The sequence below is a fragment of the Falco punctatus genome (assembly GCF_963210335.1).
Source record: "Falco punctatus genome assembly, chromosome: 17".
In the NCBI taxonomy this organism is placed as follows: Eukaryota; Metazoa; Chordata; class Aves; order Falconiformes; family Falconidae; genus Falco; species Falco punctatus.
The window spans coordinates 7,777,778-7,804,979 of record NC_137597.1 but is presented as its reverse complement, the minus strand read 5'-3'; the positions used below and the strand labels follow the sequence as shown (position 1 = coordinate 7,804,979).

Sequence of the window (27,202 nt, the reverse complement as noted above, 5' to 3'; positions counted from 1 at the left end):
CTCAATGTATATAGCATTTTATTGAATGAAGGTATATTACAATAGACAAACATATATTACACATGCTATACAAAATATACATTCTTATGTGAAAAAAATATAAATAGACACTAGGAAATAGCAACAGAGAACAAGAGCAGCTTTGCTCACGCTCTTACGAACCCCCAGTTCCTGCACTGTTAATACTTTGGCATTGATTGTGTTTTGTGAAAACAGAATGGCCACTCTGTCCTGTCTGCACCTCCTGGAGGAAAGGGCAAAGAAAAAGAGACTTGATTTTTTCTGCAAGCCTACCTAGGAAGTTGTTCCACAATGCTAAGCACAGCAAGGTGTTCACCTACTTACAAGCTTCAGCTATTTACAACCAGCTTACGGACTTTAACAAGATACCGTTGCTCACGGAAGGATGTAAGTGTCCTAATTCATATCAGCAGCTTTTCTAGGCCACTATCTCACAGAAATCAGTGCAGCTTGAGCTCCTAAATGGCTTCAAGAGCTAGCACTTCAGTTTGTTCTGGTGCAGATGGCATTAATTTTAAAGCCTTCGTCCTGGCCAAGCACATCTTGCCTACCTAAAGGGAATTCAATTGCACTAGGGAGTTGTGCTCAAAGTACACCTGAGATCTGGACATCCACAACTGTATTGCGGCAGATCTCTATTAGCTCAACTCCACAGGAGAGAGGGATGAAAGAAAAAGTAAGAGGCATTTGCCAAACAGTGACGGGAGGCAGAGCAGCAAGGGGGCTGTTTTCCCACTACTGGGAAATGGTGGCCCCACACATGCCAAGCAGCACTCTGCCACAGCAGCCTCTGTGAGTATCTGGAGAAAGCAGCAAGCTGCCCAAAAGAATGAGGCTTCTCTGCTGCTGTAGTTTCATGACATGACCTTTCTCATCTGGATTTAAACTGACAGTACTGGGTTCCTGTAACAGAGATAACTTTGGATTGAAAATAAGCACCATGTCTTAAATTCAGTCTGGAGAGGAAAAGCCTGGAGGAAGTTAAGTTCATTCCTTTCTGGTTTTAAGATTCTTCTTTTAGCATGTATGTTATTAAAACATTTTGGATGTCAGCACCCAGAAGAGTTTAACACACCTGTGTTTCTCTCTACTTTATCCAAAGGTCAAGGACAATTGGATCATCTTCCTACTACAGCTACTGACTATCAAAGCAACCACAGCTGCTTTGAGAGTGTGCAAAGAGCGCTTGATAATATTTGCTCATTTCCATAGGTCTGAGTATTATTCATGTCCAAAGAGCTGTGAGGAAAATAATAGTTATTCTCAGCGTTTCCTCACTTGTTTACTCAAATAATCCAGTCTCAAAAGTTTCAGCTGTGATTCTGCATCACTGCATCCGATACTTCAGTCACACACCCTTCTATCTAGGAATGGATCAATGGCAAGTCTTACATGCCTCCCTTGGGCTGGTCCAGAAAGGTTTTCCTGTCTTTATAAAAATACACTGCGCACCTGTTTTCATTTTAGTATACATCCTATGGCTTGGAAAAAAATGCAACAATGACTAGGAAAAAAGCCCCTTGGCTCTTCAGGCATGAGTATACAGGATGACGCTGAAGCACTCTTAGCACTGAGCACAACATACTTGCTGAAAACTCACCACTGACGAGCCTTCAACAGAAAGATGCATCTTCCTAGAAGAACGAACTTGTCAGGAATGTCCTTCCTTTAATTTTGTCAGGCACGTGCCACTGTAACTAATGAAGTCTGCGCTTCCTCCGTCTCAGCAAGTACTGGACTTTCAATATTGAGTGGTTCCCTGCATATTGTTTCATTTCTTACCTGCCAAATATTTAAACATTGTGGCCACACTGAAGTCTAGGGAATTATTAGAGAGTTCAACAGGGCAAAAATTTTGCCTGATACTTTACAACAGAAAAGGATACAAGTGTTTTAAGCTACATATGCCCCTTGGCTGCGCTGAGGAAACCGAAAATCCACAGTATAGTTCACTAAGTATTTATCAAATGCTCTCCCAATTTATCTGATGCTTTTCATCACAACATTCTCTTCAAAAGCTCACTTAACTGTCAAGCTATAAAAAAATACACAAAGACCTCTCTGCAACATACACAATAGAAAGGCTTTTTGTAAAGATAAAAGGTTACATAAACTTCTGAAACAAACCACTGAAAACTCTGATGTTATAGCTGTTTTACCAGATGACCAGAAAGAAACATTCTGTTTACTGTTCTTTTTGTTTGCTATTTACAGAAACTTGTGGGAAGTTAGATACTACAGCATGGAACGCAGGTTAATACCACTCGTTAATGCAGGGCCTGCTGGGTTTATGCTGTAACGGACAAGATGGTGCCTAATATAGAGATCTAAGGACTCTCTCAACACTCACATGGGTGAAACTTGGCATTTTTCTCATGTCATGAAATGGATCAGCTTGCAGTCAGGTCAGCCCAGCTTAAGGCATATAGAATTGTACGTACAACGAAATTCATTAATATCACAGTTTCACCACATACCTACAGTAAATTCACCTCTTTCCGAAACGAAGACAGCCCTATCTTCTCAGAAACAAGCTTTCAGTCCCACCAAAAACACCCCATCCATATGGCTTGATATGCAGCTGTCAAGGCTAACAGTATGATACATACCTTTGGCATAATAGAAAATATATTTACATTACAGCCAACACATTTATATGCTTAGTGTATACAAAATATTTATAAATGCAAATTTATTTACAACTAGAGTCCATTATTCATAGGAGAAAAGAAGCTCCAAAGTTAGACTGGTAACAGACACCTGCCAACAGTCTAAGGAACAAAAAGCTGGCCAAGAGTTTTATGTTTACAGTTACTGGGGAATTCCATGAGGAGACCCTGAACATTTGTTTTCAAGCAGACAATGCAGCGTGAAATAGCTATGCATTCTTGAGAGATTTTCAAAGCATGCACCAACACAAAGGCTGCTTCCAACATCAGAAAATCCATGTTTTAATGCTATTCTTGTAGACATCACTGATCATCACCTGTTGCACATTCCCATTTTCCAATACACAGAAATCTAAGGAAAAAGGGCATGTGCCACCTCCTCCTAGAGAGTCCAACTCTATTTAGTCAGCCTGTAATTGCAGACACACATACACAAGCATCTTTGGCCTTGGGGTTAGTCCTGAGGTAGTAAATACAAAAAGTCACTTGATAAGGATTTGCTTTCAAGACTTCATTTTAGTGTCTTACGTGGTTTCACTATAGTCATGAATGTTCCGTGTCCTATTAAAATCAAAGTTATGTTCACATAATCTGTGGCAAGGTCTGGGTGAAGCAGCTTGTTCCCGGTCACTGTCAATAATGCCCTCGCTTCGAAGAGGTCGTGGGGTCTCATGGGCTGACTGCTGATGCAGAAAGTGTGAGTGAGAGCACGCTAGGTCTTTGTTTATTCCCCATAAAGGAAGCTGAAAGGGTTCTGAGGAAGAAAAATTGGAAGAGGAACAGGACTGAGTTAACGATAAACACACTCAAATTTTAGACAGATTTTTTGAGTTGTGTGACTCAGCAGTAACAGTCTTTCTGAGGTTATTTTTTCTATTTTTGCGAGCATATTTTACTGGATGCTGTCCCTTTTCAGCAGTCTGTTACAGTAACCAGAAAACAACACGCAGAGTTTCAGTGTGACTGTTTAAAAAGGCTACCTGGAAGAAAGTCAACATAAACCCAATCAATTTACAAAACCAAAATATTAAAAAACCCCAACTTTTGGAGTTCTTCAAAACTCAGGCCAGCTTAAACAGAAGGTCTATTGGAATTTATTATATGAAGCTTTAACTCTTGGCTAATAGAGGTCCTTGGGAGTACATGCAAAGGATCACACTGCACAAGATTTAAGAGATGAACTGCAGATTAAGAAACATCGTACTTTTAACACCACCCTCTTCGACTCTTGGGTACTGGATGCAAATCGAGGGCTAGTTCCGAGAACAGGTGGGTGGTAATGAACAGACGAGTTACCCCACAAACTACAGTCACTTGAAGAATTAGCTGTGTGTCAGCAACGAAGGGCAGCACAAGGAAGAACAGAGTTATCAGGGAATACAAAGCAACAAAAGGGAAAAGCGCTCACCATTAATCTGCTGGGAGGAGATTTTCTTTTCACTTATTTTGTCATGGTTGGTGAGGAAGACAGACATGTCTCTGTCTGCTAGGAGATTATCAAGAGCACTGGTTTCACGCTGGGTGCGTGCTGCATATGTTTCCTTAGGGATCTGCACCATGAGATTAGGGAGAGTTTGATCCAGGGGGTCCTCTTCTGTGATGTAGGCATAGGGACAGTACTCTCGTGTCCTGGAGTAGATGTTTGCATTGTCGTAACAGTCTGAGCAGATCACCAATGGCGTTGCACCACCTGGTAAACGCAAGGGAAAACAGAAACGCTTTCAAAGAGGATAAGGATGCTTCACTTCAATAGACTCTTTCCTGTCTCAGTACGATCAGATATTACACGGTTGGGAGGGCCTTTATATAGTTAATGTGGTAATAGAGTACCCAGCTTAACTGTTTACTGAAGAAATGACATGAGCAATGCTCTAGGTTTCCCACCATCCAAATTCTCAATAGCATTGCCCTTCTGAAGCTGACCAGGGGAAAACCATGGACATGAGCAAAACAAAATCTCATGTTTGCTCTCCTGTTTCAAGGGCAAAAGGGTTCCATGCAGGTTCAATCCGCTTGGGCAGTGGGCTGAAACAGCCCTGGAATCAAACTGGGATACCTATCCATATTGGCTTATGCTCTTGTACCAGACTTGTACCCTGCATGCCCACACACCTCAAACCAGATGATAAAGTGGTCATTGATCTCAACTCCTTCCCCATACAGACTCTAGTGTAGCAGGACTACAGACTAGAGGGAATGGATCATGGGAGAGATGTGAAAAACTTACACTGAAGGATCACTTTTGAAAGCCAGCCTATTTAAGGATTGGATGGCTTCTCAGCACTTGTATGGTAAAAAATAGCCTCCCTGTAGACTCAACGATGCAAATATCCTGAAAAGCGTCCAAACAAGGCAGGGAAATAGTGCAGACCCTTTAGTTATGATTGTAGCAAGCAGACTATACGTCTGGCAGAGGCAGTAATTTTATGCCAAGGATGAAAGGTACAGCAAGTCACCTTCCAAGCAAAATATTTCCACCTCTATTGCCTGGCCTTTTGAGATGCCAAATGAAAGAAACAGCATAAAAATCTACCTTGGCATTTAACTTGGGAATTCTCTAATGGCATCCCCGCCTTGCTGAACAGATCACAAACCCTGAAGCAATGAGCCTCTGGAGGGACCTGTACTACTCTGGCACCTGAAGGACAGCAGTCACATCATCTATCTATATGCAAAGGCACTCACAGAAGATGTGAGCCCAGACATTGTTGGACCAAAGATTAAACAACACGCACAGAAGGCAAAAACCTTGATAGCAGAATGTAAACAAACACTAGAAGAAAAACAGGGGATGCCTAAAACTCAGAATGATCAATGGAAATTTTCCGATCAGCATGAACTCTCACGTAGGAAAAGTCACCTTTGATGTTAATACACAGTACTGCGCTGCATTATGCAATACTGCTGCCAGTTATGAGGACTAGACTGTGCACTGGCATCCTGCTGAAACACAAATAATACACGTGAGGGCTTTGCTTACCATCTGTGCCTTTATGCACGTAGCTACCGGCTGGAGGCATAAGCTGCTGATGGCTTCCCGCCTCCGAGTTACTGTAGCCTTCCTGAGGCTCCGACAGAGTTCCCTGGGAGGACAGATAGCTGGGAATGTCTGCAGGTAGGTTCATCTCCTCTGCAAGGCAGAATTAACATTGATGACATTAACAGCAAAGTCTGAAGATTTCAAGGTAGTACCAATAGTATTACCCACATTAACAAAAATGTTACCCAGAATTTCAACGCACATATAGTTATCTTTTTTTCTACCTCAGTGATCAGAAGTCCATACAGCTAGTTCAAAAGTAACAGGGCCTGAACAGAAATTTATACAGATTATTCCAGATCCTGAAAATGTTTGTATGTTTATTCAAATATTTATTTCCAAACTTTACTGTTTTCCCTCAATATAGAGCAAATCTAGTGCATAAGGGATAAAATTAATGCTTTTGATGTTTTAGAAAAAAAATCTAAATTGAAGGAGTTTGAGCAAATCCCTGAAGAGCTTTTAGGAGGAAATATTCAGTGCTTCAATCTTACACACCTGTAATGAATCCAGAAATTTTACCACTCTTAAGTGTTTTGGATTAAAAACAGGGATGAGGACTTGCTTTTGCAGTTTACCTGTATTAGTGATGCTGTAATCTTCACTCTTCCTTCTCATGTGGTAGATCACGATAACCCACACCAGGGATGTTCCCACAACACAGCACACGACAACAATAATCACAATGCCTACTGTTGTCCAGCCATCCTCCTCATGGACAATGCCATTCTGGGAAGAATCACAATTTGGGGAAGCCAGGACATTCAGGTAAATATGGCCACGCTCGGTGCCCAGTGTGTTGGACATAATGCACGTGTACTTCCCAGCATCCTCCAGTCCAGCATCCACAATGATAAGGAGTTGATTTGCCGCAGCAAAAAAATGCCGTTCTGTGACTGTCAAAGGACCATCATCTTTAGTCCAGTTGAGGCGAGGGGCAGGACTGCCACCAGCTATGCACTGCAGGACAGCAGTTTCACCTCGGGTTACAGTTCTGTCTTCCAGGGGCCTAACAAAGGAAGGAGTTTCTGTGACAGTGAAGGAAAAAGAAAGGAAATTGTAAGATAATTTCACTGTGCAATACCAGAGCGTACTCCGTGGTATTTAAAAATCTGATCTTAAAACCCAAACCTAAAACTTCAGCAATGAAACACAGGATTCAGGAAATCCTATGAGTTCAGCTCTTCTATGGATCACTGCAGCAAATGCAGGTACAGCAAACATCCCCAGAATTACACTAGCCACAGTCTGCTTTAAGCATTCAGATTCTAAATTTGCCTATGAGCATCATGTTAAAAGTCAGGGTCTTCAAAAAATACCACACTCTAGAAGGAACAATCCTTCCGTTACCACTCACCACAGTTCATGTTACCTGTGACTAAGTATGTTCTAAGGCAACAGAAATTACCTAGTCTACACTGCTGGATGGAGATACGCCCCTCAGTTCTCTCCTGCAAAGATCATACTAACTTCACAGGTCAGCGCTGTCGCTTAGCTTCTAAAGCTTCACTGTTCAAAAACCATTGCACGTGCCACTCTTTGTATTTTAACTTCTTTCTTCAGCACTTAAACTTGCTGCTTACAGATAAGCTACACTACCCCTGCAAAAGTGAAGGGATGCGTATGCAAGCATGTATTAGCACACCACTTACCTAACACAGTCAGCGTGGCATTTGCTGACAACCCCCCCGCAGTGTTTTGTGCCATACAGCTATAGATTCCCATGTCTTCTATTTTTACATTTGCAATAAAGAACACATCATCCTCAGGCATGACATGCATCCTCCTCTCTCTTGCAGCAGGGAAGTCTGTGCCACCGTCTTTCTGCCAGGAGATCTGTGGAGTAGGGTGGCCCTCTGCAGCACACTCCAGCCGGGCCATTGCCCCAGTGCGGATAGTAAGATCCATGGGGGTTTTCAGGAAAGAAGGTAGCTCTGGATCAAAAGAGACAGTTTCAGTACCAGGGAAAAAGGTGCAAAAGCTCCACAGCACAGAGAGTATCTAAAACCAAAGAAATCTGAAACACACCTGCAGTTCTCCTTAAGACAGAGGGACAGATTATTCTGAAGAATCGCACAAATTCTCAGGGATCATTTCTAAGAGCTTATCCTCGAAGTGTCAATACAGTATCTACAGTGCTTATTTAAGATGATCTGAAGGACATCGTTTCTCATGGGGAAAAGATAGGGAAAAGGTTTCGCCTTCTTCATAATCCCTTTGTCACACTTTTTCTCCCCTGGTAATAGGGAAGGTGAACTTCCACCTCATCAGTCCAGGTTTGATTATCTGTTCTGGACAAGCACAAGCAACACAGGCACCTCTGCTCTCAGATACAACAGGAATCAGTGGTTTACCGATGTGAACACTCTTCTTACCTCCCTTCCCTCAAGCCAAAATAAAGAGAACCATGATGGACAAAAGCAAAGGACTTCATAATTGATTTTTCAGACTTTGCTTCCAGTCCTACCTACTTTTAGCTGAGTCTTCCCAGCTCTACAAACACATGGAAAGGTGCTTAGTTTTGAAGAAACAGCAGAGGGAGCTTTTAGTTTAAGACACTTCTACCTCCATTTAACTAGATGAACAACTAATTGTGTTATAATGAAAGCATGGGAGATACCTGCCCCTTTTGGAAAGTGAGCAGAAGGCTCTTCACCCACAAAAAAGCCCCATCAACAAACACCAAAAAACCCAAAACACTTCCTTCTGGCTTTATAAAAAGATGCTTGATGCTTCCAAATACCAGTAGGACAGTCTTGCAAGACTATTTTGGACCAGCTCTAGTGAAAAATAGACTTGTAGCTACTTAAATAAAGCTTTAGGTTAAAGGTGATTTTCCTTAATTATCATTATTGCTTACCATTGACAGTCAGCTTGGCTTTGTCAGAATAATTGGAGCCAAAGTGATTGGTGACAATGCACTGATACTTTCCTTCATCAGTGAAATTCACATTGAAAAGATGCAGGACAGTGGTGTACTCAACCACCTCGCCACTTTGCTGCTGGTATCTGGCAAAATTCTTAATCTCTGCATCATACAATACTTCACTGTCTTTACGCCAGGCAGTGGACATGGGTGAATCACTGCTGCTCACAGCAGTGCAAGTCAGAGTCACATTCATGCCTCGCAGAGCAACTGTGGTCTCAGGATGCACTCTTATCTGTGGTTTAGGGAAATTATCTGAAAATAAAAGCATCAAGATCAGTTACTTTCCTCTTCAACTTGCTAGTAATATTGCAAGAAAACTCACTGAAAAGACAATGTAAGCAGAAAGAAAGCTTTGGGAACAGATGTCCTGCTTGAGGTGCACATATTCAGCTGTTTTCAGTTGGAAATCAAGCTATGAAAGAGGATTAGAACCACAGGTAGGCATACAGAAAAAGCACTGAAAACAGTTCATGTAGAAGCATGGTCTTGAGCAGCGCCCTGCATTTTGTACAACTGTCTGGAACTTGCTATATTTAGATCACACACAAAAGTCATGCTAGCTGAAGAGCTAGACTATTTAACGAAGGACTGAGACTTACTTTCAGATAGCATAAACATCTTGAAGAGCCTTTAAGCTCTACAAATACAAAGCATAGCAAGCTGGCAATTCACTCTATCTCATCCCACTTGATCAGAGTTATTTCAATACCCGTTATTTCAGCAAAGACATTCTTGTAGGCACAGAGAATGTTCAGTATCAGGCTCCACAGTGGTGGTATTAGAATGGAGAAGTGGGTGCTTGCATCTACATGATGATTATTGTAGCCTTTACCACCAAAAGAATGAAAGAATTGCATACGCACAAGTAACACTTATCAGATTGCTCATCCAGAAAATGGAACACCAGACTATTTCCAGGCCTGCCACAGAATTCACACGTGACTCTGGACAAAGAACGTCTCAGTTTTCCATCTCACAGTTCAGTTACAAAAATAAACAGGCTTATGTCTGAAACCGTGGTGGCAGAGACCAGATAAACATTACAGATCCAGAGTGTCAGAATACGTGCCAGAGTATTAACTACTCTAGCCTTGCTGGTATGGACAAGAATTGTTAAGGAAGTGTCAAACAGTCCTTCCAAAGCTAAAGTCATTTATCAGCAGGGAGAAGGGAAGCACAACCAGTTTTTAACAGTAACCTACATGAAAAACAATGCAGTCTCACAGAATAACTCGCTCAGGTTAACTTCAGTGCTCAAATACAACAAAACAAAGCAAAGAGAAACAGAATTAAATCCCAAACTCCAAAGCAGACCCAGTGATGTACACAGGCCCATGTGTGCACCATAGCCAAGACCGAGTATTTCCAGCAGTGCTTCAGCTTGATTTCAGAAAGGTACCTGCACAGATTTGTGTTACCATGTTTTTATATCAAAAGTCATTAAAAATACAAACCACAGACAAAGTCATCAGGGTCCACACTGAGAAGGCTTTGTCCTGCTAACCATTCAGGATGAGCACAGCTAACATTTACAGCCTGCTGTAAATGGCTGTCAGTGAGCCACTGGGGCAGCCATTTCAACTGGCAATCACAAAGCAAGCTGCTAGTGTTCAAAATTCTGCAGAAACAAGGCAAAACAAAAGCGTGATTAAAGTTTATGTATTTCACATACTTACATGTGATTTCATGCAACAAAATAAAGCATATAGACTCAGAAGTGTCAAGACTTACAGTATTCTTTTACGCCTATGGGTATTTATTATAAAATGTTAGCTATAAACAATCTCGAAAAACCTTCCCTCTGTGTCAGCATTAAAACCTTAGACTTCTTTTCAATTCTGAAGGAGATAGCCTCAGATTTTCAACTTTAAAAAAAGTTAAGCCTGTCTTTACAATTATCCCATCCCTCTTTAAAGCAATTAAAAGGAACATAACACCGCAGAGCAGCCCTATGTCTCAAACTAAACATTATGAAATGAATATAAGCCTCAACGCTCATTTTTGTGCCAGCTAATAAATATTTAAGAATGGAAGTGATTTGTTTCATACAGGTATCTACTGTAGCTTGTTTTCTCTGCTCCACGGAGAAAACTGCAAACAGGAAACAATCATGTGTCACTTTTCCCCCACCACCTGCTTTCAAAGTTTCCTAAATATTATGCATGACTACGACTGATGAGAGAAAGTCCACCACTTCAACAAGAAGTGATCTGCCACTAGATTAATCTAGTAATGAGAGCGTAGAGGTATGCCAACAAGCCAGGATTCATCCTACTGTTTTGCCCATACATACCAACAATTCCTCACTTTTAAGGTACATTAGAGAAGGCAATGAGCCTTCATCTTTAACACCTAAAACGTGTCTCCTCAAACTGGTAGAACTTGCAGACTAAGTCCATTTAGCCAAGATTAACCAATTGAATAACAGTTTTAAAACAGATTACATGATATTCAGAGGCTTTATCTCATAGAGATGACTGTGTTACATTAGGATTAGTCTTGGGTGTGAAGGTCACTTTACATTGTTACACTTTGAATGTCTGAAGATCACAAGAAGCTCTAGCAGCTTAAGCATCTGCTGAGCAAGTAAGAATTCTTGTCTAGCTGTGAATTTTAAAGCTCTTCCCTAGTCCCAAAAATGGGAAGACAAAATACAGGGTTTGCTAATTCCCCTGAAAAATTCCTGATAAATTATTTCTTCTGTTCACTGTCTACATGCTAGTGTGTGCCGAGCTTGCTGCAAAATCATCAGATATGAAAGACTTAACAGTTCAGCACTGCATGAAGAAATTATTTTCTACTAACTGCAACTAAGAAATGCAAAAAATGGAGGCACAGATTTTATCAAACCTTAAATCTAAGTATACCGCTGCCAACTGTGAGTTGGTAGCACTTGTAAAGAATCTGTAAATAATTGTCATAAACTTACAGCTCCTTCAGGTGAGCCTGGGCAAATGCATTTTCTTGGATGGACATTACTGCATTGTTGCTTAAATCTCTGTAAGTTAAGCAAAGAGAACAATTATGGGCAAATATGATTTCATATGCTACCTTCAGTTAAATTATTGAAAATTTGACAGAGAATAGAAGACTGAAGTTGACAAATAGTAAGTTCTACAAAGCACTTACAGGTGTTCAAGTCCTTCAAGACCAGAGAATGCTTTCTTGGTAATTGACTTAATCTGGTTTCCTTGCAAGATTCTGAAAGACAAAGCCCCCCAAACTCAGAAACCAGTCTGAATGTCAATGGGAGTGCACAAATAAGACCTAAAAGACTAGGTTTTTTCTAATTCTAGCTAAGCTAAAAGATCAAACAGAGTTTTTTTGAGCTTAGAGGCTCAACTAATTTTCCCAGGAACAGTTTCTTTTCCATTCTTAACCCAGAGATTTGGGTTAGAGATGTGTCAGGAGGTAATTTAAGTCAGCAGAATAAGACATTGATAAGTAGAACTTGGGAGTGGAGCAATAACTTCCTCATACCAGTCTGCCACAATCACATTAGTTCCCAAGACTGCACCTTTATACCAAGCTATTCATTATAAGCAATGCCTGTAGCTCCAGAGGATGGAGCTTTCTACAAAGCACATGGCTCTGGATGAATCAAGTGTACAGTTTAACTACTGAAAAACTGTTAATTCTAGTGTTTCATGTTTGCTCAAAAACACTTTGTGGTGTGGTTTTGGTGCTGGGGTTTTTGTTGGTTTTTTTCTTCCAAGTGGTAACTTTTACCCAAACTAAAGCAGCACAAAAAGTGACAATCATCACACAGCAGGACTGGGCTATTCAATAATACATACAGCCAAATACTTATGCTTAATTTCTTCAAATTGGTGCTGCAAGGTGATCTAGTACTACACAGATCAAATGCTCCTGAACATGGAGCCCAAACCTGTATCAAGAGGTTGTAGCACACAAGTGGAAACACACCGAATACAGCTGCCAACTAGAAAGGCTTTCTGCCTTGTGTCATTGATTTACATTCACTTAATATTTTGCACTCTCCCTCTACTCTGTGTGCCTGGGAAGTACTGTCATTTTGATGGTTTCTAATACATACAGTTTATCCAGCCTGCTGAGTCCCACAAATGCTTCATTTGCATCTTCTATGGCCCAGGAGATCTCATTGTTCCGCAAGTCCCTGCAGAAGAAGAGCTTTCTTACACAGAAGCCTTGTAACATCATCATGACCACTGCTAGTGGCAAGCTGGGGATGAGAACTTTCTGTTGTACAGGCCAGCCACAGTGTTCTGGCACAGTGTCACCTGGAAGGTCTCAAATCTTTTAAAACAGTTTGTCAGAAGATGAATACCCCATTTCAGAGATGCCAGGGAAAATGGAATCGTTCAAGATCAGTGCCACAGACAGCACCACAAACAAATTCTGCAGTAAACTTCTTGATGTGGTATTTAAGCAAAGACCCAGTCTGACTAGCACTTGTCATGTGATGGACTATTTGCCAGAAGCTGGGAGAGGCTCCTGAAGCAAGTTGGTTCATGTAAGCGAATTAACCAATACACTAGCAGCATTAATCTTCCTGAGTAACAGGCTTATAATAGCATTAGCATATTAAGAGATTACACATAGGTTACAGTGTAAGGCTGCCAGGCACAAAGTAGTAGATTTTCAGAATGAAGTTGATACACTGCTCACAAATCTCGTTACCAGCTAATGGGATTTCTGTTTGACCTCTGCACAGCGCTTTGGCCCCTCACATAGAAGAACCGTCTAAACAGCAAAAGCAACAGAGCAATATGGTTCAGAGAGGATTACATGCTGTTTAGTGAGAAGGAGAAATAAATTCAGTTGCATTGTTAGCCTCAATGGCATGGACTGAGCCAAGAGTTTCCATCAAAGCCACGGTTTTTGTCTGTTTTGATACCACCATGCACAGAAGTCCCTGCAGGAAGGAGTGTGTTTAAAGGAAAATACACCAATGAAAAAATAGCCTTTACTGCATTTTACCAGATACTTGTTTGATGGAGCTTCCAAACAAGTCAACTGACACAGATAGCTAGCTACATATACAGGTAATTGTATACATCACCTCACACAAACACTTCCTTTCTTTCCTCATCTTAATGGTGGGAAAACAAAGTATCTACTTTCCCTTGGGTGAGACAGTAAATTGCATAGAATACCATCCTGGAAGAAAGAGTGATCAACCTCCAGGACGCTATCTGTGATAATACATTATTTTCTTACTTTGAAATATGGAAGTCTTGTTCTTAACACCACGCAGCAGTCATTTCCACAATAAATATATACACTTTAACATTTGGGACAAAAAGCAAAGAATTCCATGATTCACACATCAGAGGGTCTTAACAAATATGGCCCTGATACTTCCTCACATTAAGTATTTTGCACTTTGAAAATGATTCAGGCTAAGGCACTCAACATGGATGTGATCTAATGAGAAGAATGACTGATGAATAATATGCCAAATTTATTTCCAAGTTTCTAATTCCTGTGATCTGAAACTTGTTTCTAGAATTACCTCGCGGTCTGCTTTGGAATTTTAGATTGTGAATGCTGGAGGGGTATCAATGCCAAGCTACTCGCAGTATTATGAAGTAAATAACGTGTTAAGATGTAAAATTCCAGTGCTATTCTTCAATATACCTTTAATCCTACCTTGCTTTTAATACCTTGTAGTTAATATACCGTTTTACAGTTTATTCTTGTAAATTAAAGCTACATTGCAGAACAGTGACAGAGGCTGAACATACAGAGAAATACTAACGTCAGCCTTAGCACTGAAACAACCAGTATACAAACAATGGACAGCGACACGTATCTCCTGTTGTTTGAAGTATTTTTACACTCCACTACACAGACCATTTAGCAAAATGAGTGAGCAACGCAAAAGAAAAGCCCCTCATTGTGTGAGCTGAGGAGCTGCCTCCTCGTGCTTGGCTGGCCACGAATGCTTGGAGCCTTGTTAATCACCACTGCCCTCTGTCCTGCACATTCCAACCCCGAAGCAAATGGCCAGCCTCTCAGCTGTTGACGCCCCTGAGGAGCCCAGGAAAACCTACTAATTAATCTGCTCTTGTTCTTTTTCATGCTACTCTAAATCTAAGAAATTAGTTTTAATTATTTCATTAAAAGGTTGCATTAAGGTTAACAGAATATGACTGCTTACATAAATCTCTCTGGTGAGTTTGCTTATTTAAGCATTTATTTAATGAACTGACAGAGGGGTTACAAACTTTCACTCCTTTCTCAACTACCATTGTTTAAGATGATTACAACTGTTCAGATCTACTTGGGACTTTTTTCTTTTTTTTTTTTTTTTATTAAGAGGCAAGATTTGAGTCTTTTCTTGTCAGAAATACCAAACAGCTGCAGCTGCTACGAAAGGTCCTGGTGAGTGCAGAGCTGTGCCTCTACAACAGCAAGAAGTAACCCTACACCCTCCTATGCACTGTGCCTGCCTTCAGCACACAAGCAGGGTGGGCTTAAACCGTACCTTCTGCAACCAAAAGCGTTCACCGCTTGGTTTCTGAGGCTCCAACCCTAACAAAATGCTCTGGAATTAGGAGAGGTCCAGGCTGACCATTCATTCCACAACTGGCATTTATACAAGCTGACTATCCACACCTTCTTAGAACCAGTATGACATGCAGCTTGCACCCGAGGTCACCAAGCCACTGTTTCTTACCACCTCTAAACTTAAGTGGTTGGTTTGTTTTAGCTGCGGCAGAATTCTGTATCTCAACAGACCAAAAGATTATCAACTGCACCACACCTGCAGGCAGGACAGCATGCAACAATGCCAACATGCTGATCTCAGGCTTGCATGGTGCAATATTCATTGTCTTTATTTCCAAAAGCTTCACTGCATTAAACTGAAATTTCGACTAGAAGTTTTTCTGTACTTACAAGGTTCGAAGATTTGTCAGACCTTTAAATACACCATCAGCAATGTGACTAATGCGATTGTCACCCAGGTTTAGTTTCTCCAATAAACCAAGTCCCACAAAGGCAGACTCCTTAAGGCGAGTTAGCTGGTTGTACGACAAGTCTCTAGAAACATTGAACATACACTTTAAAGGCAAGTAGGGGGGATTAATTATGAAGATACTATTGAACTTGATTAATTCTTCAGTTCTGCTTAATTTCTCTAACAGAACAATTGAAATATAAGTAAAATACACAGCATTACTATGGGCCTAACAAGAAAATGGAGTACTGCCTCGGCAATTCATTCTTGCTACATACCTGCTATCCAATCTGTTATTGCAACATTACAAAACCCCCAATGAAAAGCAGCCCAGGACTTACAGCTCAGAAAGTCTTTGGCAGAACTCCCATGCATCTGGACTGATCCTGTTAATGGCATTCTGGCTAACATAGAGTTGTTGCAATGTCCGCAGACCATACAACCAGCCCTTGTTTACTTCTGTTAAGTTATTATGTTCCAGTTCTCTGAGGAATTAAAAAGAAAAGCATTTGCCAAATAGATAATCAATGAAAAATATGTTTACAAAATTTGACCTTGTGGATCTCAAAATCATTTACTCACATTAAGACTCAGGCAACCTGAAATGCATGATTATATTCATTCCATTGAAACCAGAAGAGCAAACTGAAGTACATGAAGAACTGAGTAACTCAACAGCTGCACTGACCCAGTGGCAGAAACAAAACTAATCTCTGCTCTCAAAGATTACTTCTTTTTAAAAAAGTTTTTGCTAGCACTGCATGGCACACTCTTGTGCTATCTCTGCCAAACAGTCACACAGCAAAAAAACATCCCATGTTATGGGAAGTGCAAATGAAAACCAGCAAAAAGCAGCCTAAAGGGTCAAAGCACTCTTGATCAAGTGGGAGGAAGTTGGGGAGAGCCAAGATCCTTCCACCTCTGAAGTAACTGGATACGATATCAAAACAATGGGAAAATACGGATCTGAACTCATTTCCTGTGATGCTCATCAGTACCTCAGCACCACCCTGACGCAAGGCAAGGCATACAGGACACAACCCTCCACAGCTAGAGCCCCTAGAAGAAGTTCCACAACTAGGCGTACTCACAATTCTTCTATATTACCCAGGCCAAAGAATGCTCCATCCATTAGTCTGTTAATCCCATTGCGCTGCATTTTCAAGGATTTTAAGGATTCCAGTCCTTGGAATGTAAGGCTTTCCACTATTTTAATCCGGTTCCTTTTCAGCTCCCTTTCATAAAGATGACATCCAAATATTAAGACATCTTTTGAAAAGCACCACTTTGTTGAAAGTCAAGAACACATACTCAGATGAACACCACAGCTGTAAATGCCATGTTTTTAAGTTTTCAAGACTGCTACTTACAGAAACTGCACGTGAGGCAATTTGAAGATCTTTGGTGGAATCACACTAATCCTATTTCTGTTCAGCTTTACCACCATTAGTGAGCTAGATAAGTTATCAAGGCAGCCTGCTTCTAGAGTAGTTATTCTGTTGTTGCTCAGATTCCTAGGAAAGAAACAGGGAAAGAGGCCTTTCAAAGCATTTTATGAACACAACTGCACAAGCAATTCAGAGTGACCACTTAATTTTAGAACTCACGTTCCTTGTAAAGTCACATCACATCTGAATTCTGGCATACCAAACTAATTTTTTTCCAAAGAACTGGTGCTAGGAGCTGATTTTTACTGCATGCACATGCTTCAGTTAAACATAGTTAAGACAATGTCAACAGTCATCTACTCAAAATGGGCAGGAATCATTCCATGTCCCTGCTGGCTGAAGTACCTGCACTTTGACAACAGCAGTTATTGTTTTCCCTACTATTTGAGAAAACACAATACAGATTGGTATGAAAAGTGTTTTATTTCAAGCACATTTTTAGCTACGTTAAACGCTGCTACCAGTTCACAGCCATGCAAGGCTGCCTGCTTTAAGACAGTAACTTAAGAGTAGATGAGCTACTCAACGTTATTGTGCAGAGTCAGGAATCTCAGACATAACAGATCACTCATACTTACAGATACTTCAGTTGCATCCGAGGAAAAGAAGAAGCTTTAATTTCTGAGATCAGATTAGAACTAAGATCTAGATTTTCCAATGAAAGGTAAACTTGGAGTTGCTCAGCATTTATTTCTGGAATAGTATTGTGTACCCTGGGAAAAAAACCAACCAGCAACAAATATGGTTATCAAAACATCCTATTCTTCAAGTTGTACAGCTAAACCAGCTAAAGGATTCTTTCTGTATAGAAATATTATTAGCAAGCCTCTTAAATGGGACATGTACCACACACTTCAGAGTGTTAATTCCCAACGCAATACTGAAAATCCAAGAGCTATTTGCCACCTTGACATATGAATAGATTCAAATTCTGGGGCCTGTATTTGGGCTGCTCCTTGTGGGAACTGTCATTCCTAGACTGCATCCCTCCCCTTCAAAGCTGCCTGCCTTGGCTGACTGCATTTTATTGGTAATTTAGGGCGACTTGATTGCCTAACTGATTTGTATTTCTTTAAAGAGTGCTTACACATTCCCTAAAGCACTTCAGATGAGCAGTATTTCAAGACAAAAGAAGCTATGTTTTCCTGCAACTTGATAGCAGAGCTCTAATACAATTCTCTCATTTGTTAAACAAGAAAAAGGCAGACAAGCTATTACTTACAATGAAAGAAGAGTTATATTAGAAGTTGTTTCTCCGAAATACGGAATTTCACTTAGCTCATTGTAATTCATTTTCCTTAAAAACAAAACAAAACACATTATTGGCACTGCAAAGAGAAGAAAAACCATTCTGTTTGCAGTGGAACTAACTTCTATCACAGAATGAATTTAACAATTTTGTTATCTTACTAGTACTTAGTAGTTGACAAAAAAGGTTCCCTAGCAGCTTAAATACTAATAATTTGAATAATTTAATAGTGGAGCATGCTAGTTTTTACCATTTTCATGGACACTATAGCTTAGAACCACCTACAGTCAAAACAAACACATCTAATTTCTTTTTTGAAAATAATGGTCTTCTAATCTCTTATGAAAAAGTCTTCTGCTCACAAAGGATCACTTCTGTGCAAAATGTGCCACCATTTTTAATTAACTGGCAATGAATATTTCTACAAGTCAGACCAGACATCTAGACATGCAATGAAATGTACTAATTAGAATTAGGTACGATATCTTTAGTTTATCCTCATAAAAAACAACTTACACTTCTTGTAGTGTATGAACAGACAAATCAATGCTCCAGTTGGATGACAATAAGTGATTATGACTCAAATCCCTAGAGAACAGACAGAAAAGTTATTCTAGCTCCTGGAATAATAATTAAAAGACCCCAAAACACCATCATGTATCCTTTATGCAACCTAAAAGTTTTAAACCATATTTATGCTACATACAATTCTTCCTAGCTCATTCTAGTGGTCACTCACAATAGAAGTCTACAGTTCTATTTCTCCGCTTGAATCAAGTAACTTTTTTTCAAAAAGGTTTCTTGAAGGAAAGATCATACCTGACCTGAGCATTTTTCCCTCAAATCATAGCTTTATAGACCATACATGCCTATCACAAAAGAGAAAAACTTTCCAGGGACATGAAAATAATTTCTTACAAAACACCTGTTATTGAACTGATTTCTGTAGCAGCTACAATCCCCATTTTCTCAGCGTGCCCGGCTTTTCAAAGATGTTGACTAGTCAAGGCGGGCTTGTTTTGGAGGAACAATGTACACACAATTACCAGACAAGCTGGAGGGGAGAGAAACATGAGGCTGGGAAGCTTATAGAAGGCATGCTTTAGTGCCAGCTGGTTTTGCTTATAAGAAACAAATGCAGGAATTGGATTGTTTCAATGGGCAAGAGAGTAATTAAATCTGTTTTTAATGCCCATACTGGATGTTGATACTATTCCCATTGATTTTTAACTTTAAAGCAGTAATTTTTGCCTTGGACTTGGTGCAAAAAATGTTACTTGGGGAAAAAAAGCCCACAGGTCCGCTTTGGAGAGCTAACTCCTTGGACAGAGACTATCTCTATTTTGCGACATGAATCAAAGCATGACCAGAAAACATCAGGTTTTGATGGAAGCCTAGTTCTAGCTATACCAGTGAGGACAGACATCGCTCCACATGGTGAAACCAACTCATCTTTTTGACGCCTTTCTGGCACAAGTCCAGAACAAAGATGAATCCCTGAAGCTTGTGCCAACAGCCCGAGTCGTTGTGCAAAGGAACAGGATTGGCACTGATGCCAAGCTTGTGAAACATAACTGACACCCTTGCCACAGTTGGAAAACTGTTCATAGGTGCATATATTATAACTGGACACTGCCTATTAAATCAAGAAGTCTGTCTCTGCTGGCTAGTTGTGCCTGCCTGTCAGCAAGGTAAGATGCTTCTCACTCCATTTCCAATTCTGACACCGAAGACAGAGCTATAATGAAGTATCTTCAGCAGAAGCTGTTCACCTCCTGATGAATTCCTCTATTAAGGTCCTGTATCACTGATTCTCTTTCATGATTACAGAAGTAACACAGTATATATTTATTACAGCCAGTTTTAAGATTATCAGGCAGGCTGCAGCTATGCTGACACAGGAGACAAAATTATCCTTTACAAACAAAACTATCTGTTAAAAAGCTTATTGAAGTGTCACAGTTAAAAATAATTCCATTGACAACCAGGCTCAGGCAGTCACTGCACCCACATGCTCGTCTACTCCTGCAATAGCTTTGGGCTTGTGGTCAACTGAACTACACTGAGGGTCGAACTTGTACAGACACGAAGCTGCCCAAAAACACATGACTAGGGGAAGACAAGAAATTGTACTGGTGCTGCTGCTGAAGAAGGTGTTGCAGTACAAATTTAACCCTCGCTGAGGACCTGTAAGCATCTGTCAGTGGGTGTTAATGCTGACACAAGAACCCTCCATGCAGGAGGGAAGACTGGCAGCTAACCAGAAGACAACCTGAGCAGGACCTGTTTTTTTTCACCCCAGCACGCATGTACCTATGTATTTTTGATCTGTAAGACCAGAACCTTCTGGGAGAGAGCAAGGACTTCACAGACTATTTGCTGTTAATGTCCACTCAGGCTCAGCAACAAAGATACCGTTCTAACAATGAATTATTAAAATCCTGGGTGTCGTGGCAAGTCAGACAGTTGTTAATGCATTCTTTTAATTACATCAAGATGTAAATTATACAGATACAGCAGCAGTCAGGTTTGCAAACAATTATTCATTCCTACAATTAAAAGAAAAAGAACGTGGAGAAGAAAACAATGCACATGCAGCCACTGAACACTACTCTACAGGCCTGCTCCCTTGATATAAGTAGTAATTAAGCCAATCTTAAATGCCAATAACACATGAAAACAATCAAGTGTGAACTGCTCCAGGTCAGGGGAGGCTGAGCACTCAGGACACCCTCTCAGGCTGTCAGGATCCACCCTGCCCACCACTGCCGGAGCCTGGCTCAGCCTGGGGGCTCTGGACTTGGCAGAGGAGCCCAGCATGACCCGCAGGAGCCACCAGCCACACTCGCAGAGTGGGCAGCACGGATCCCAACTCCCAGAGGCAGGCTCTTTCCTGGATCTTTCCAACACTCAGGCACCCAGCCAGCACTGAGGAGACTAATCTTGGTAGCAGTGGGTTTAACCAGAGCGGGGAGTACTAAGCCACGCTGTTTCTAAAGGACATAAGCGCAACCCATGGAGGAAGGATGAGACAATGGACACAGAAGATAACACCACACTCCTCAAGGTGGCCAGATACTACAATGATGAGCAAAACCATGCCACAGGTGCTGAGCCAGACCAACCTGTGTGTCAGGCATGGTTAGTGGGCACTGACAAAGATCTCACGAGTCAGATTAAAATGCAAAGGAAATAGAAACTTGATTTTCCTAAGGCTTTCAGGAAGAATATCATAGAATAGAATATTCCAGTTGGAAAGGACATACAATGATCATCTAGCCCAACTGCCTAACCACTTCAGGACTGGCCAAAAGTTAAAGCAAATTATTAAGGGCATTGCCCAAACGCCTCTTAAACACTGACAGGCATGGGGCCTGGGTGATGAGGATTTGCTAACATTCAGGTCTCCCCCCCCCCCCCCCCCCCCCCCCCCCCCAGGAGACAGAAGCCTACTGTCTTACTAAATTAAGATTTTAATTTAGAAAGCCCCAAAAAGTTTTTTCTATTATTACTCAGATTTGGACTACAACACAGTTTTGATTAACAGTAACTCCTCTTTCAAGAAGTTGGTTACAGTTCATACTTAAAACAGTTCTGACATTACTACTTATGCCTAGTTACTGTTACTGATACTTTTCTTTTTGAAATAGTGACCGATTACTAAATCCAAAGTGAAATATATTGTCTGATTTTCTATGTTTATAGATCATTCCATCACACAGCTAAGACTTCTGCTATTATGCAGAACCAGATAATTCCCTTGCTCTGAAAAAGCCAAAACCAAGAAATCCATCATTTTAAAAGCACTTGCATTTTTACTGTGAGGCCCATGTTATGCCAGATACAGAGCAAACACACAAAATTTGTATTTTGGAGTTTATTATCTGGTATTGTATGTAAAAATCATCTAAACATTCATTTTGAGCAGAAGTGGTATTCATCTCAAACAGAACACAAAGCACACACCAAACTGATTACTGTATACTGATTCCTGGAGAATGATCTTAATTCATCCCAGCTGAGCGTACCAGCTCCCTCCCCACGGCACTGTGCTGGTACAGGTGCTGATGCAGCAATGCAGCCAGCCTTGTGAGCTGAAAACACATAAGCTCACCCCAAAAAACTGTTGCAAATGGAACTAGCTGAACTAATTAACTTCTATTCATTGTCTTCCTATTTACCAGGACATATAAACAAACTTTCAGGCACTTGCGTAGGACTGAAAGGCAGCGACCACCAGCATCGTGCTTCCCTTTCCCACTACAAATGACTGCCCTACAAACAGGGCTTGCATTCCTTGCTCTAAAGAACATAATGTTGAGATGCAGACATATAAAAAAATATTCACTAACTTCTTGACTTCCCTACCCTTTTCATCACCTGCCAAGTTACCCACAAAACATATGTAATTTAGCAGGAAAAATGAAGATACAGTTGCCTGAATACTTCTGTCATGAAAACAAGTTCTGAAGGCGTTCTCCTGGCCTTATTAAAAATGAAAACCCAAAACAAAACCAAAAACCCCCTACACTGGAAGCATCACCTGCAAGTAGTTTGAAAGGGATCGGAAAAACAAGAAATTTTAGTTCTCAAAGTTAGGTGAAATGGTATCACAGAACTAAGAAGGAAAAGCACATCTGGGACTTCTTCATGCGAGAAAACTTAAGCTTTGATTAATTTTAAACAGCTTGTATGCATTATAGCTTGTTTAGATTGAGAGCTGCTAGAGTAGTCCTAGTGAAGAAAAAACGTCACCCAGACACACACACACTTTGTGTGCCAAAATCCTGAAAGCCACAAGAGAGAACATATGCAGAATGAATTGGGAGCAGCCCTCAGAAGGACTGGGGATGCTGGTTGACAAGAAGCTCAACAGGGCCCAGCAACGTGTGTTTCCAGCCCAGAAAGCCAACTGTATCCTGGGATGTATCAAAAGAAGTGTGACCAGCAGGTCAAGGGAGGAGATTCTCTTCTACTCTGCTGTGGTGAAATCCCACCTGCAGTACTGCATTCAGCTCTGGGGCCCCCAACACAAGAAGGACATGAACCTGTTGGAGTGAACCCAGAGGCCATGAAGATGCTCAGAGAGCTGGAGCACCTCTCCTGTGGGAACAGGCTGAGAGTTAGTTGTTCAGCCTAGAGAAGGCTCCAGGGAGACCTTAGAGGAGCTTCCAGTACCTGAAGGGGCTGACAAGAAAGCGGGAGAGAGGCTTTTTACAAAAGCATGTAGCGACAGGACAAGGGGAATGGCTTTAAACTGAAAGAGGGGAGATTTAGATTAGATATAGGGAAGAAATTCTTCACCATGAGGGCAGCGTGGTGCTGGCACAGGGTGCCCAGAGCAGCTGTTGATGCCCCATCCCTGGAAGGGTTCAAGGCCAGGTTGGGATGGGGCTTGGAGCAAGCTGGGCTGGCGGAAGGTGTCCCTGCCCATGGCAGAGGGGTGGGAACTAGATGATCTTTAATGTCCCCTTCCAACCCAAACCATCCTATGATACACTTATTTATTGCTTGCAGCATATGTCAGATTGCATAATGTAGTACAGTGCCAGCACTGCTTTTTCCCATTCCATTTTGTGCCAAGTAATTTTAAACACACCCTCTATCAGCTTGCAGAAAGATGCAAGTATATGTTGAAGCTTGAAAACTTGCTCTCCAAACAGCATGGATATCGTTTTGCTTATTAGCTACCTGATGAACTGCCAACTCACTGTTCCAAGCACTGACACCCTCCCTGACAAGTGCTAAAGTTAAGATATCCTTGTACTTTTCTAAACACAAAAGGTTTCACAGACAACAATTTCTGTACTGAAATACACATTTACTCTTAAACATTTCCAATTGCTTACCATGCAGGGAAAGAAAACTACAGAACCACAAAGGGGTGAGAAGGTGACAAGCTTCCTCAGATATGCCCAGTTTTTAACACAGATCAGATTCTTTCAGTCCTGCTGGAAGAACTCCTGTAGTGAACTGAACAGTGGTTTGCATGTTTATACTATCTTCCAAACAGGTTTTTTTTTTCCCTTGGCCTGAAATAACGTTATTTCTATCAACTAGGAAACAGAATCACTCCAAGAGGGCTTGAAAACTGTTGCTTGAGCACGAAACTGGGTTTTGATATCCCTCATACTTCAGCAGCTCTTCCACCTGAGTACACTGGAGCCAAAGGTGACAAATGCAACGGTGACTATTATGACAGTAATAGCCAAGGAAGAATAAAGGTGTACTGGGCTCAGCCCCACCTGAACACTGTTTCGCCCACTGTCTAATTAAACTCTTGGGGGCAGAGACTAAAGGTGCATTGTAAAATGTTCTGAGGGTTGCGTTTTTTTGAAAAACAATGGCAGCAAATGTTCAGGGGAGCCCACAGCGGTTTTCCTAGGGGAAAAGGAAGTCACTGAGTCGGCAAGGCAGCAACGGGATGCAGGGGAAACCAGATGCAGTAGGAGCTGCCACAGCACATAGCTGAAGCTGGGGGCTGGAAAGAATATTTCCAAGCACAACTGTTGAGAGACTGTGTCCTACAGCCTGACCCGAAAAAACGTTAAATCCTGGCTGGACGGGCATTACCATTCCAGCCTGCTTCTGCTTCACACTGCTCTCAAATGTTACCATCATGTAGCACGCTAAGAAAAGCGTGACATCTGTGCCCTAGCGACCGCGAAGCACCAAGCTTCCTCCGGGCGGCTGCTGGAGCAGCGGGGCACGACCGCCCCCCGGCCCAGCGGTGGCTCAGCCGCTGCCCCTGCCAGCCGCTGCCCCCCACGCCCCGCAGCACTGACCGCCCCGGGCCCGCGGCAACAACCCACGGGCCCCGGGGCCCAGCATCGCCGGCCTCCCGCCGCTCCCACCCGAGAGCCACGCTGCGGCGGCCAGGAGGCCCGGCCAGGCCCCGGCCTCGTACCACCCTCCGCCGCCGGTACGCCGCTAGGCCCCGCACCCGCCGCCCCGCCGCCCGCTGGGCCCCGCGGCCTCACGGCCGCCCGCCCGCCCGCCCGCCCGCCGCGCTCACTCACAGGCCCGTGGTGCCGGCGGGCAGCGGCGGGATCCTCCACGGGCCCGGCCCGCCGGGCAGGCGGTGCCGGCTGCAGTCCAGCAGGCCGCGGCGGCAGGAGCAGGGCGCGGCGCAGGGCTCGGCGGCGGCGGCCGCAGCCACGGCCACCCGCGCCCACAGCAGCGTCAGCAGCAGCACCACCGCCAGCAGCGCCAGCAGGGCCCGGGGCAGCGCCCCGCGGGCGGCCCGCACACCCGGCCCCGCTCCCCGCATTCCCCGGCCCAGCGCGGCCCGGCCCGGCCCCGCCGCCCGGCCCAGCCGCCGCGCCCCGGCCCGCCCCGCCGCGCCACCTCAGCGCGCAGGCGGCGCTGCGCGGGGTGGGGCCGCGCCCCCCTGCCTGCCTCAGCCTGCCGGCGGCGGTGGCGGCGTGGCGGTTCGTCTGTCGCCTCACGCCCGCCGGCCCGGCCCCCCCAGCCCCGCCGTGGGGTCCCTGCGCCGGGGGGCAGCGCGGCTCGGGGCCTGCCGGGCCTCCTCCGCGGCCGGGGGGCTCTCGGAGCGCGCGGTGAGGGCCCGCTGTGTTACCCGCCGCCTGCGCCGGGCGCTCTCGCCGGGGTGCGGGCGCCCCCCGCACGCCTGGCTCACCGGGGCTGTGGGGCGATGAGGAGTTAATTACACACGGCGCTGCTCGCGCCCGGCGGCAGGAGAGGTGGGGCCTCACCGGGGTCTGTCAGCGGCTCCCGGGGCCTCCGCTCGGCGGCTGCTCGGCCGCTGTGTGCTGGGCGGGGGGGGGCGCTGCATGGAGACCCCCAGGCCCGGCTCCGCGGCCGCGGCTCGGCGTGACCCCGAGTGCCGGCTGCCGCTGGCACCCGGCCGAGCACCACCCAGCCCTGTCACCGACGCCTGGTCGCAGCCTGCAGCACCCGAACCCCCGGGCCCCCGCAGCCTGCTGCTGCGAGCCCTCCGCAACCCACCCGTCCCGCGCGTGTCCTGCTGACGGGTGTGGGCGGCCCGCAGCCCCTACGCCAGGTCCCCGAGGGTGGCTCTGGGGAGCAGCGCTGCTGGCCCCCAGCCCTGCAGCCCGAGAAGCCGCTTGGCTGCTGCGGGGAGGTCGCAGGGGTCTCTGTCAGGGCGGGAGCCCCCAGTGCCGCTCATGCTGTTCACGCACTGCCACCTCGTGGTCCCGGCCCCGAGTGGGAAGGGACACGGGTGGAGGACGGCCACGCTCCCCCAGGACCCGGCTGCCCACCGGGCCTGGCGTGGGCACCTGCGGCCACAGGGCTGGGGCGTGGGGCTGGTAGCTGGTGGCAAGGCCAGCCCGCCCTGTCAGCATGGGGCTGCCGGAGGCCCAGTCCCGAGCAGGCTCAAGAGAAAACACCCCCCTTCCCCTCGGGCCGGGATCTGCGGCTCAGTGGTACCCGCCAGCAGAGCAAGCCAGGGCTGGCACCTGCAGCGCCTGCGGTCCTGGTGCAGCCCCAGCCTCCCCAGGCGGCTTGCAGGGAGGCTGGGCCGCAGCCAGGTCCTGCTGCCCGCGGGTCTGGCTGCATGGCAAAGGCGTGCTCTCCCCGGCTGTGAGGCAGCTGCACACATCCCTGCTTCCCAGAGCAGCTCAAGGCACGGCTTCTGCCGCAGAAACTGGAATCGGTTGCCAGTGGCAGGTGCAGTGAGGCCCAACTGCCCTGCCTGTTGCTGCTGGTACATCAGCATCTGTGCAAATGGGCCCATGCTCTGTGTGGGGACAGGGCACCGCAGCGGTGCTGCCAGCTGGAGAACCTGCTGCCAATGTCACGGTGGCCGCTGGCAGTGCTGTCCCCGGCTGCCCAGGGCCACAGGCTGTGGGAAGAGCTCAGCTAGGAGCATCTGTGCTGCTCAGACAAAGTCCAGGGCCCAGCACCAATCTCTCCAA

At 44.2% G+C, this 27,202-nt stretch overlaps 1 protein-coding gene across 3 annotated transcripts; it reads right to left on the bottom strand.

The window, feature by feature from the left end:
* On the bottom strand, positions 1-25,665 carry LRIG2 (leucine rich repeats and immunoglobulin like domains 2). 3 transcript variants are annotated; one of them, XM_080367815.1, is made up of 18 exons: positions 25,322-25,665; positions 18,819-18,890; positions 18,276-18,350; positions 17,632-17,766; positions 16,976-17,119; positions 16,697-16,840; positions 15,947-16,090; positions 15,545-15,688; positions 12,717-12,797; positions 11,789-11,860; positions 11,589-11,657; positions 10,114-10,277; positions 8,591-8,911; positions 7,383-7,664; positions 6,309-6,758; positions 5,671-5,820; positions 4,099-4,380; positions 1-3,444 (listed from the first exon to the last, which is right to left on the bottom strand). In XM_080367815.1, exons 1-18 carry the CDS (start codon positions 25,570-25,572, stop codon positions 3,215-3,217), a joined length of 3,210 nt encoding a protein of 1,069 aa, XP_080223941.1. In that variant the 5' UTR covers positions 25,573-25,665; the 3' UTR covers positions 1-3,214. The 3 variants fall into 3 exon arrangements, with proteins under 3 accessions (XP_080223941.1, XP_080223943.1, XP_080223942.1); XM_080367817.1 differs by lacking the exon at positions 25,322-25,665 and adding an exon at positions 24,152-25,054; XM_080367816.1 differs by lacking the exon at positions 15,545-15,688.
* Between the last annotated feature and the right edge of the window lie 1,537 nt (positions 25,666-27,202).